At 31.5% G+C, this 13,123-nt stretch overlaps 1 protein-coding gene across 1 annotated transcript in view; it reads right to left on the bottom strand.

Moving 5' to 3' along the window:
• Positions 1-13,123, bottom strand: part of LOC129984985 (uncharacterized) — a 122,382-nt gene that overhangs the window by 36,089 nt on the left and 73,170 nt on the right. Inside the window, exons 4-7 of the mRNA XM_056094920.1 lie at positions 11,477-11,593; positions 9,380-9,583; positions 6,560-6,763; positions 5,242-5,340 (exon numbers count right to left, since the gene is read on the bottom strand). Of these exons, the coding sequence (XP_055950895.1) occupies positions 5,242-5,340; positions 6,560-6,763; positions 9,380-9,583; positions 11,477-11,593 (624 nt within the window). The remainder of the gene's footprint in view (positions 1-5,241; positions 5,341-6,559; positions 6,764-9,379; positions 9,584-11,476; positions 11,594-13,123) is intronic.

Raw genomic sequence — 13,123 nt, 5'->3', positions numbered from 1 at the left:
ATTTGTAGAATGCTCTGGCCAGTGATCAATTCTGTCAAATCTAATATCTTTTGGAGGCTCTTTTCGACAAGCTTTTTTTGATTGTTTTCCAACTGTTTCCTCTGCACTTGATGGTCTCCCTCTTTTTAGTGATTTTACTTGTCCATGTAAGCACAAAGTTTCTGCTAACTGCAATCTAAAAGTAACAAGTTTCATAGGCTTTTCACTGTTACGCTTTTGTTTGTGCACTCTCTTATACAGCAACCAAGCATTGATAATCGTCAGGTCTAATAAATGATAAAACAACCGAAAATACCACTTTTTGCTTCGCATTATTATTTTATACCTTCCAATCAAACTGTCAAGTAAGTCCACACCTCCCATGTGCTTGTTGTAAGTTTTTATAACGTAAGGGCAATTTACTTTTACATGACATTTTTGTTTCCTGTCAAAGCGCTGTACTTCACTTACCGGGTTTGTACCAGCAAATGTAGAGAGCATTGTGACAGTTTTATTGTCTTTCCATGATACATTTGACAGTTCACAGCCATCATATTCAGCCACAAATTCAGTGATGGATCCACGAACTTGTAACTTCAGCTCCCTTTCAGTTGGAAGTTTGCAGTCTGGAATTCTATTTCTTCTAATAGTTCCAAGAGATAAAATTCCCTTTTTCTTCAAATATACTTGCAGAGGAATAGAAGTGTAATAATTGTCAAAGTAAAGTTTGTGATTAACATTTTCTTGAACAGGACGAGTTAATCTAATAACTACATTACTACTAGCTCCTAAATCAGGCTCTTGAAGTATATTAGCAACATCAAGTTCTTTGCCACCATAAATCTCGAAATTGTATGCAAATCCGGATACTCCACTCAAAATGAAGAGTTTGTAACCGTATTTATGGGGCTTGTCAGGCATATACTGTTTTAAATGGTGTCTAGCTTTAGTAGCACACATTTGTTCATCGACACATAAACATTCTTCCATAGGAATGGAAAGGAAAGATTTTTGAAGTTCATCAATCAAAGGTCTCAGTTTGAAAAACTTATCCTGGCCTCCTTGCAAATCAGTTGAAAATGCATTATTGTCATTGAAATGAAGATATCTTCTTATTTTTTCAAATTCGTTAACGGGCATAGAATTTTGAATGAGAGATATTCCAACAGCAGGATTCCAGTACAATCTAAAATCTTTAACACTTGATACAGAACTCAATATACAAATTCCCAAATATTTTCTTATATCAGATGATGTTACATTCAGAGGTTTCTCAGGTGTCTGTTGTACACTATATAGAATAGTTTGTTCAGAAATAAAAGTTATGAGATCCGGATGAAAAAAATATGAAAAAAACTCATAAGGTGTTTCCAAATTCAAAATATTTTGAGGTAACTGTGTATCTCCACTGAAAGTTATGATTTCAGGATTTACTTGCAAAGACTTTTTCTTCCATACAAGTTTAATTTTTTCCTTTTTAACTTTCTTACTTTTTTCCTCTAATGTCTTGTTACCTGAAGTCGAACTTTCGTTTTGAATATTCACTTCATTTTCAGATGATTCAGAATCATTGTTATTGTCAGAAATATCTTCTGAATTTCTATTGAAGAGAACATTAGGATTAAATGTAGGATCTTCATCGCTATCATCAAAATCATCATCGCTTCCACTCGAAAGAGCATTCCATATTTCATCTGTCAATAATTTCTTTTTACCATCTGTATCAACAAAGTAAACAGACCTATGCTCTTCCATTATTCTAGCTTATAGAATTTCAAAGAAAAAATAAATTGCTTCTAATTATATCACAAAACTCATAATTAAAACTGCAAAGACAAAAAAGAAAGACAAAATGTAACATAAGTAGTATAAACAAAGCACATGCTTTCTGAACTACAGTGTTGAGTTGAATTGTTCATCGCATCCTTCCTGCATGATGTTGCCAAATGGCTACAGATACATATTGTGGCTTAAATTTTTTTTAAATATTCGCTTTATCATAAAAAGCCTAATAAACGAATTTTAATAGTTCATTTTATGCATATGATTTTTTTAATGGACCTAGGAAAACATTTAATAGTAAATAAAAATTTCAAAATATGGCCATTTATGTGATTGCAAAAGTCTACTGCTATGTCTCCATTTACTGTTATCCACGGACACCTACCGCCATCTATTGAGAATAAATGGTGATAACTGAATCAAAGAAGTCCAAACTTACTTTTAATGCACAGTGTTGCCTCATGGCTACATTTTTCTGGTCATGAAGATGACAAATCGCCAGTGTAGCCAAATGGCAACATGATGCAGTGTAGGGCTAAAGCATTAACGAAATTCCGTACTTACATTTTAGGAACTAAAATTAAAATTGTCACTGACTGCTCTGCGTTCAAACAGACTATTACTAAAAAAGAATTAATTCCTAAAATAGCGCGTTGGGTTTTATTCCTCGAAGATTTTGATTATGAGATAGTACATCGCTCAGGTAGTCAAATGCGTCACGTTGATTCACTTAGTAGATACCCAACAGTCATGACTGCACTTTGTGATGATTTAACAGCGCGAGTGCAAATGGCACAGATGTCAGATGAATACATAAAAAAATTGAAAGAATTATGTAAAGATAACAACCAAGTTGATTTCGTGGTACAAAATAACATTCTGTATAAATGTCAGGACAACCGTCGTTTGCTTGTAATACCTGATCTAATGAAACACGAAATAATTAAGAACGCGCATTCAAAAGGGCACTTCGCCGTGGAGAAAACTAAAAACATTATCGAACGTGACTATTTTTTCCCGAATATGCAAAAAAGTATTGAATCGGTAATACAGAACTGTGTCGAATGCATCCTAGTCAACCGGAAGCGTGGTAAACCTGAAGGGTTCTTACATCCTATTCCGAAGGAAAACTTTCCTCTAAGCACTTACCATGTTGACTTTATTGGACCCTTAGTGTCAACCAATAAAAATTATAATCATATTCTTACTATAATAGATGCATTCTCAAAGTTTGTTTGGTTATATCCTGTTAAAGGTGTAACTGCAAATGATGCAATTACGAAACGCAAATTGCAGGAAGCAGTGTTCGGAAATCCTATGCGCATCATCACGGATAAAGGTTCCGCATTTACCTCCAAGGAATTTACAAACTATTGCGAAAATCAAAATATTAATCACATTCAAATCACCACAGGAATACCTCGAGGAAATGGACAAGTGGAAAGGGTTCATGGAACTCTTATCCCCCTGCTTGCCAAACTGTCCATCAATGATCCCACGAAATGGTACACTCATGTTCAAGCAGCACAACGTGTATTTAACTCTACTGCTCCACGGAGTACAAAATTTACTCCTTTCGAACTCATGATCGGTGTGCATATGAGGCATAAAAATGACCAGAAAATTCTCGATATCCTACAGGAAGAATATGAGCAAATGGTCATCGACAACCGCGAGGACATTCGCGAAGAAGCGCGACAGAATATCTTGCTCCTTCAAGAAGAGAATAAAAGAGCTTACAACAAGCGCAGGAAGAAAGCTACTCAATATAATCCAGGTGACTTAGTGGCCATACAGAGGACCCAATTCGGCAGTGGTTTGAAGCTTCGCCCGAAGTTCCATGGTCCCTATCGCATCACAGCGAAGAAGCCACACGAGAGGTACCTAGTGGAGAAAGTGGGAATCCACGAAGGCCCCAACCATACCTCTACAGCAGTAGATTATATGAAGCCTTGGTCTACAACTGCATAAAGCATCTACTTTACAAAACGTAAAATGTTTGCAAAAATCTAAAATTTTCTTTTTTGAGTTTTTTCAGATTCTTTCTCAGATTGACGAGGACGTCAAGATCATCAGGACGGCCGATTGTAGTGTACGGAGCGTCCCCCTAGCGGCGTTAGCGGTACGGAGCGTCCCCCTGGCGGCGTTAGCGGTACGGAGCGTCATCCTAGCGGCGTTCGCGGTACGGAGTGTCATCCTAACGGCGCTCGCGTCGTCTCTCAACAGCCAATAAGAAGCTATCTGATTCCCGCTCTAAGAACTGTGTTCGGTACTGTACTAGCGTCCCTCGATGTAAAGCGGCCCAGCCGTTCGTCCAGTTCATTAAATTTGTTTATGTTAAATTAGTGTGTGATTCTCTTAATATGAGCCATCTGTACGCATTAATCTCAACCGGGCTTTCCCCTAGGGCCCGTGAGAGATATGTAATTTGATATATAATCCGATTAGTAGAGGCATGTTTTTCGAGGCAGAGTTAACATACCTCTACATATATATATATATATATATATATATATATATATATATAATTTAAATTTTCAATTTTGTTTGATGACAAAAAAATTTTGGAGCTCGAAATTATTTGACTGTTTATGGAATTTAAATTATTTGACTGTTAATGGTTGGACAGTTATTTTTAAATTGAATGCTGATTTTTAAAGAACCTTTTATCTTTGTAAATGGGACTAAAACCAATTTAAAAAACAGTCTTATCTTAAATTATAGAATAAGTACCTTTGGTTCGTTGTTATAGATGTCTGAGATAATTACTTAACCAGGTTGGATTAAGAAAATAATTTTAAGGGAATTAAGGGATATTTTAATAGAAGTGATCACTTAAAGAAAATGCTGAAGAACTGTAAGTGAGATTTTAAGTCCACTGTGAATTTGGTATCATCCAAGGATGTTGAAAATTTTTCCAAAAAGAAGCAACGAATTATGCTGTTACATCTTTTCCATTTTTGTCACCATATTTTTGATATATATTTTTTTTCTTTTCAGCCGACGTGTGAAAGTAATAGCCTATATCATTCCCCCTTTTTAAATACTTATTGCATTTCCCTTTTTTTAAATAATCTTTGCGATTTTAGCTTTAAAAAGAATTTCAAAGCACTTAGAAACAAAACAAATATAAATTTTGATTAAAATAACTAAGAAAAATGAGGAAATGAGATTCTTAACAATAAATTCATTTCGAAAGATTAAACAATAATTTTTTTTCAGCGGTCAATGAAATTTTTATAATGATAGGGCTAAGATAAATACTTTTTTCACTCAACATATCGGCATGCTACGACATTTCACACACAAACGTGTCCATGCAGATACGCACACAACGTACAAACACACATTATTCATTTAAATAGAATTAATGTCAAGAATTTCAAGAATTCGTCCCTATAAAATAAAGATTAATATATTATCACAAATTCGGATAAGTAGAGAGATTTACAACTGAGAATTCTGAAGAACGAGGCTTACCTTGTTTGAAGTGTGAATAGGAACTCCTCTTTTCATAAATATCATGGCAATGTCAGGAAAGCCGGCAGCAGAAGCTATGTGCATGAGGGTGCTCCCGTCCTAAATGAAGGGAAAAAATGCAAAAAAAGTAAATATATCATAATTGATGCTGTGAAAATGTAGTAATAAAGTGTTTAATAAGTATCATCTTACTATATGTAAGATGGTGTAAAAATGAATGCCAGAAAACTCGAAGACACGGTTCATTCTAGAGTGATACTTATGAAAAGGCATTGCAAGTTACACTTGAAATATATTCCAATTCTTTCAGTCACTGCTCTCAATAGTAAAAGAAACCGATTTGCCATTTGAAATAGTTTTTTTTTTGTTAATAATTTCCTTTTGGCACCTAGAGATTAAGGCGTAAAAATGATGTTTTTCATTAATTTTCAAACTTTATTTTGTTTATTTTATATTTTTTCCAATTTACACTCGTATGCTTTGTATTCTATAACAGAATGTCAGTGCATTAGAATGTCTGATATAAATTATATGGATATCTTCTGATTTCGAAATAATTTCTAATTTTATTTAAATAATCAAAAAGATCAAATATTATTGATTCTGACGGTTTTTCCAATGCACTGGCACACATATTTAAAGTATATATATATATATATATATATATATATATATATATATATATATATATATATATATATATATATATATATATATATATATATATATATATATGATTTAGGTTTATAATGTCCCATCGAATTCCCATAATTAATGCTTTTAATATCTCATAAACCTCCAATGCAAATTCGAAAAATGCTTTCCTGTGACAATGATTATTTTTTTAGCTTTAAACATTAGCCGAAAATTGAATAATACTTGTCATTATTATTAAACGGAATTCAAATAGAATTATGTATACTTTCATTACATTTTAATGAGAGTATATGGAATGTATTTCATTACAAGTTTTTATGTCATATGGAGTTAAGTTTGGTGCATGTTTATGAATTAATCTCAATAAATAATGTTATACAATTTGCGAAAACTGCTTAACTTTGTCTTTATTTAAAGTTACATTTGACTCTCCATTTAACGAAAAATTGACTTCGAAAGGCAATTACATATTTGCTATATAACAAAAGATAATTTCTAATTAATGAAGTTTTGTATAACTTTTGAATCGTGTTATAGCTTCTTAGGTTAATTTAAATTTAACTTATAAAGCGCACATATGACACGCGGGCATGGCTTGCTAAGGCCTTAAGTTTCTTTTTTTAAAGTAGACAGCTTACTGAAATGTGTACTGAGTTTTTACCTTGGTTCTCTGTGATATGGAAGCCTTGAACTTGTCCAGGAGTATCTCTACAGCATTGGTGTGACCTCTCTCTGCTGCCAAGTGAACGGGCGCCCTGTCCCGTCTGTCTAAGATGTTGGCCCTCGCATTCGCCTGACTTAGTACCTTCAGCATGCCCTCGTCTCCTTCCATAGCAGCGATGTGGAGAGGCGTCATACCTTCACTCTAAAATATAAAAATTAAGAAATTTTTTTTTAAAATACACATAAAAGATATAAAGCGGTATTCGTGTTTAAAAAGCAAATAGAGAAATTACATTATACTCATGTTTTTTTTTTTATGGCACTTGTCATGGACAAGCCCGCTGTTACGAAGACAGTGACTTAAGCCGGTGGGTGAGCGTCTCTTGTTTTTATAGTAGCGCCAACTAGGGCCAAGAGTACGACTTTCCTACTCACGTATCACTCATTCGCTTGCACAACCCCTTTTTACAGGAGGGCAGATTCACACATCTCAAAGATACAACAACGGATGAACAACCTTGCCCAAACCGAGACTCTAGCCCGGGACGATCACGGGGAAGACGCGCTACCCCTATGCCAGGACGCGGGCACATTATACTCATACTTGTTTTAAGAGTAATATATCTGTTACTATGATGATTCGAAATATTCAGTATTTGTAGATCGGCATTACACTTTTCTCAAAGATATCTATCTACACTGCGAAAATTGTAAATATATATCTTAATTTTGATTTTCGCTTGAAATTTAGATTTATGAATGATCTCTTTGGCTTTTCTGTTATTAAATTAAAAATTTTTGCCATTTAGTAACTCTCGTTATTGAGTCCAAATAATTTTAATTCGTCTGTGAGATGGCATCGCTAAAATATTTTAAATATATAAAACTGTTCCATTGTGTCAATAATTAATATTTCAAAATCTATTCTATCTACATCTATAATCTATTTCAAATCTAAATTCATACATAGCTTTCATTTTTTTCTTCTTTAAATGTAATTCTTTATCTTTGTCTCAAATATACATGGAAATATTCTTAAGAAATTTGCTAATTTGAATAAGAAATTTGCTAATTTAATTGATAATGTGGAAAACTATGCATTTTAATGCAGAAATGACTTTGACTGCAGAGACAAAGACATCATAAGTAAAGTTGATTTTCTTTATAAATTCTTGAAGTTTAATATTGAAAATTCAATTCTTTACCATATTTGGTAAGAAATATATCCTCATTTCTTAAGATGGTACTCAACTTTTTTTACTGTTATTTATATCTCAGATATGAATTAATCGCTCGCAATGCATTATAATAATTTTTTGTGTGACTATTTAAGCCAAATTTTGCGCAGTAGCTTCTGAGGATAAAGACCCCTCAGCACCCGAGGGCAGAAGTCTGACTTCTAGCTCAAATGAAGATAGCACACATAAACTCGCTTGCACAACCCCTTTTTACAGGGGGGGGGGTCATTCACGCACCTCACAGATAGAACACAAGGAAGAGAACAACCATGCCCGAACCAGGAACGCCTAGATCACGGGGAAGACGCGCTACCCCTAGGCCAGGACGTCGGCTTTATAATGAAATGATTCGTGTAAAAATTCAAACAGGTAAAAGAGAATCCATAATCTCTTTAAAAAAAGCATTGAAATTAAACAATAGGCATACAACACAAGTAAGTAGATTTTATTTTACCTTGTCATAGAGCATTTAATAAATTTCAGTTCAGAAAATTCCTTATTTTTTCTGATTAAAGGATTCCTCTGAAACGCAAAAAAGGAGCAGATGATTTGGAAATTTAGGGTGGCTCTTCCCTATAATTTCCTAATTTATAGTGGAATATTAGCGGAGATAAAAGTAAACAAGTTTTAGCAGACGTTTGGTCTTGAGGAAGAGACTTTTGAAGTTTTAAACTAGCTTTATTTCTCCCGGCAGGCATAATTTGTAAGGATTGACGATCATAAAAGATGCGCCAGTCTACATTGCAACAAACGAGCAAAAGAGATAAACATTTTTCCCTTCAGTGATTTTACTATGAGATTTTGACACATGTCGACTTAGGAAAGGGAATCTTATGTATCTTTGAAAGAATGCTGTAAGGGATTGCATTTTATCCCTTCGCTCGGAGCGTGAGCACAAATCAGCAATTTTACTAAGCGGGTATTAAAAGTTATTAAATAAAAAGTGAAAATTGAATCAGGAAATAAGAGAACATTATAGAATGAAGTTAATATGGGCTAAATTAAGATAAAAACTAAGAAATTAATTACCATTTAAATTAGTGTTTAAATTATCATTGCTTAAATATCTCGAAAACGCTTTAATGTTTTTGAAAGTATTATGATTAATCAACATTGAACTTATATGCTTTTATCAGGTAGTTTATGATCTATTAACGAACATGGATAACTACTGTATAAGATACTGTAGATCTACTACATAGATAAGATACTGTATAGCGTGAGATCTTTGAATTCTGGTGCACAAGAAGAACATAACTGAATCAAAATGATCCAAAACATTGGCATAATCACTATCACTTGACAATTATTTAATATTCAAAGTATACCAAAGATTTACTTGAAAACATATTTCCTTTTAAATTTTAAATATAATGTCCACTAAATAATGTTATAAATTCGGTAATATATGGTAATTTGTAACTAATAATCTTTATAAATTTGGTAATATCTTCCTCATTAATGAATGGTAATCAAGAATATTTTCATGCTAACAATTATCACCATTTCCTTTGAAGACAGAGTATGCCTATTTAAACTCAGATTTGAATAATGAGCATAGGAAAGTCGTAATATCTTACGTTTTGGAGGTTGACAGCAGCCCCCTTCTCAATGAGAAGTCTCATGAGGTCTATGTCTCTCCTCCGGGAGGCTATGTGCAGAGGTGTATCCCGGATGTCCGGCCTCCGGACGGACAGCTGTTCTTTTGCGTCCACCATCAGAAGCTCTCGACAAATGCCGTGGTTTCCCACCTCCACGGCCAACATCAACGGGATGTTGCCAGCCTGAAAAAAGACATCAGAAAAATGTTGTTTTACGAATAGCAAAAATGTAAGTCAGATTGAAAAGTTAAAAAAATATTATAACAAAATATTAAACATTATTAAAATCCCATCTCTTAATAAATTCTTGCTTAGCTTTAGAATAATATATATATATATATCTAATTAAACAAAATAAATTTTGCCTTGTTAAAAGAATAAGTAAATTATATAAAATATATATAGGGTGATCGCACATTTTTCAATAATATGCAACCAACCCTCTGACTCTAGAACATAATCCAAATTTAGTAGTTACGACTGGGTTGGACCGGATTAGTAATAAGAGAGTAAATCAGGAATGTGCATCAATTAATAAGTGATAAATAATCAGTAATCAGGATTGTGCATCAATTAATAAGTGATAAATAATCAGTAATCAGGATGGATTGTGCATCAATTAATAAGTGATAAATAATCAGTAATCAGGATTGTGCATCAATTAATAAGTGATAAATAATCAGTAATCAGGATGGATTGTGCATCAATTAATAAGTGATAAATAATCAGTAATCAGGATGGATTGTGCATCAATTAATAAGTGATAAATAATCAGTAATCAGGATTGTGCATCAATTAATAAGTGATAAATAATCAGTAATCAGGATGGATTGTGCATCAATTAATAAGTGATAAATAATCAGTAATCAGGATTGTGCATCAATCAGTAAGTATTAAATAATCAGTAATCAGAAGACCGCATCAATCATCAATCAATTCATGAACATAGACAGGAAAACGCAAATTGCAATTGTTAGAGATATCGCTGCGATATTCATGCAAAACAGCGGAGCATGGGTTGATTTTCCAATTTGGATTTCTTCTCATATAAAATTACATTTTTATAAGATTTTGTGATCATTAAGCGTAACTGGCATCTATGGATATTTCAAAATTCAATAACAGCAGGTTACTGTATTAAACTGTACTGCAGATACTGTAGTAAACAACAGTATTTCAGTATTAAAGTTCGGGCTGACAATGAGAAATTATGTTTCATTATTTGCTCGCCCTGTACCGATAACCCACTTCGATTGTAGAACTTATAAGTTACTCTTGAAACAGATGTTCTCAGAGTTCCTACATATATTTGCCGTAATAATGGCGCTGTATATATTTGAGACAGTAAAACTGTCCACCTGTCATAACGAGCCTTGTAGGAATTATGTTATGTTTGTAACCACATGTTCCATGTTTCTATCATTGGTTTTGTAGTCTTGACCTATTTATAAATTATTTAACGAATACTTTGAATCAGTTCTTTATAAAGCAAACTAAACAGGTAAGACCGAATTTCATATTACCAATTCCTAAATTGAAGTAAGGCGGATGTAGTAGAAAATTTTATTAGGTATCTTGCTATTGCTTGTCTGAAGAAAGGATATTTGAATGAAACTGCTTTTGAAAAGAAGTGACTTTCAAAATCAAACGCTTTAGTAGTATTTTCGTAATAATTTATTAATGTGCATTTTTTAATGCTTCTTTTATGAGAAATTATTTTAAAACTATGTATACATTTATTTCTACTGGTCTTAATGCTGCCATAATTAAATAAAGACCTTATTTTTAAACAACTATTGTTCAAAAAATTTCAAACACTTACATAAAGTGATGAAAACTAATTATTTTTTTTGTGTGTGTTCGCCATGTTTATTATAAAAGCCTCTACTTTATCAAATAATTGAAAGCAAGTTATTTTCCTTTAATTCAGTTCCATAAAATTATCAGAATGTTGACATTCTAATCAAAGTTAACGGACATGTTTTTTGAATATTTATTATCGTATGTTTCTGATGATTTTATTAAACTTTTATTAGCTAAAGAAGTTCTATTCTAATATTTTATTGTAGAACTCACCTTATCTTTTGTAAGTCTGGCATCTTTACCAGTGGCTTTGAGAAGCAGCTGGAGAGGAGTAAGTGCTTGACCAGTTGGACGGGAACATACTATGTGAAGTGGTAACTGTCCCTTGGGCTAGTAAAAAATGAACAAACAAAAATGTTAAAAAGTTTTCTCCTTTATCAGTTTACAACAGTTCTTCACTTAATTGCGCGTAATTGCGATTCAAATTCAGTCTATAACAGTTCTTCATTTAAGAACTTCATTATATCATAATATAAAATTCAGTCATATAGCATTATATACAATTTGAATGATAAACAATTAATATGATTAAATTATATACGATTCAAATATTATTCAGTTAAATACAAATTTTATTCATTTAAATACATTTAAAATAATACGCAATTAATATAATTCAATTATATATGACTCACATGTTATTCAATTATATATGATTAAAATGTTATTTAATCCTTTATAGGGTTTAAATGATATTCAATACAATTCAAACAATATTCAGTCATATACGAAGGAAATGATATTCAATTATCTACAATCCAAATGATATTATTATTATTCAATCATATACGATTCAAATAATATTAAATATGATTAACTTATTATTCAAATTAAATATAATTAAAATAAATATATATTCAATTATTATCTTATTATTCAATTACATTCTAATCAAATGCTATTAAATCTGAATTATTTATTATTCGATTATATACGATATTTAAATACGATTCACTTATTATTCAATCATATAAGATTCACATACGATTTAAATGATATTAAATATGATTCACTTATTATTCAATTACATGATAATCAAATGATATTAAATATGATTTATTTATTATTCAATTACGTACAATTGAAATGATACTAAATACAATTCATTTATTATTCCATCATATAAGATTTAAATGATGATTAATGATGATATCAAATCACTTATTATTCAATCATATAAGATTCAAATATTATTAAATACGATTCGCTTATTATTGAAATTAAATATGATTCAAATAAATATATAATTATATTGTACATTATAAACAATGTTTACAAATTCAAAATTTGATTATTTTTAGCAGGACTTTAGGATTAACTTTAAGATTTTAGTTTAACTTTAGGATTTTTACATTTTTCAGACAGAATTATTTGTACATTTTTTTTTTTACTTTTGAACATTCAACAAAGAGAAAAATATATATATGTATAATTGATTGACACCAAAATATTCTTATTTCACAAGTAAAAACAGTTGTCACGGAATCATGCGAGTGTGTCGTGCAGTTGCGGATAAATTATCAAACCGAAAGAGTTTCCTTGACATTTCTATAAATGTTTTTATGTCTGCTCCACTTTCATAGAAGATTTAAATAAAAAAGAAAAAAAAATACCAGAATATTAGGTGATTGCTAAATCAAATACTAAAATCTCCTAATACTTTACTTGTTCCGAAAACTGATTTTGATTGGAAATAAAAAAAAGTAAATAGAATTTTAAATAGTTATTTAAAATTCTGTCTTAGTATTGAAATGAAATTACTTTAATATTAAAATTATCTTAACTATTTAAAAAAATGTTAAGATACTTTAAAATTTAAAAGAAAAAAAATAACCATGAAAAGATGAATTGAACAAAATA

Source organism: Argiope bruennichi, chromosome 9 (genome assembly GCF_947563725.1).
Source record: "Argiope bruennichi chromosome 9, qqArgBrue1.1, whole genome shotgun sequence".
In the NCBI taxonomy this organism is placed as follows: Eukaryota; Metazoa; Arthropoda; class Arachnida; order Araneae; family Araneidae; genus Argiope; species Argiope bruennichi.
This window is presented reverse-complemented; position numbering and strand designations above follow the sequence as displayed.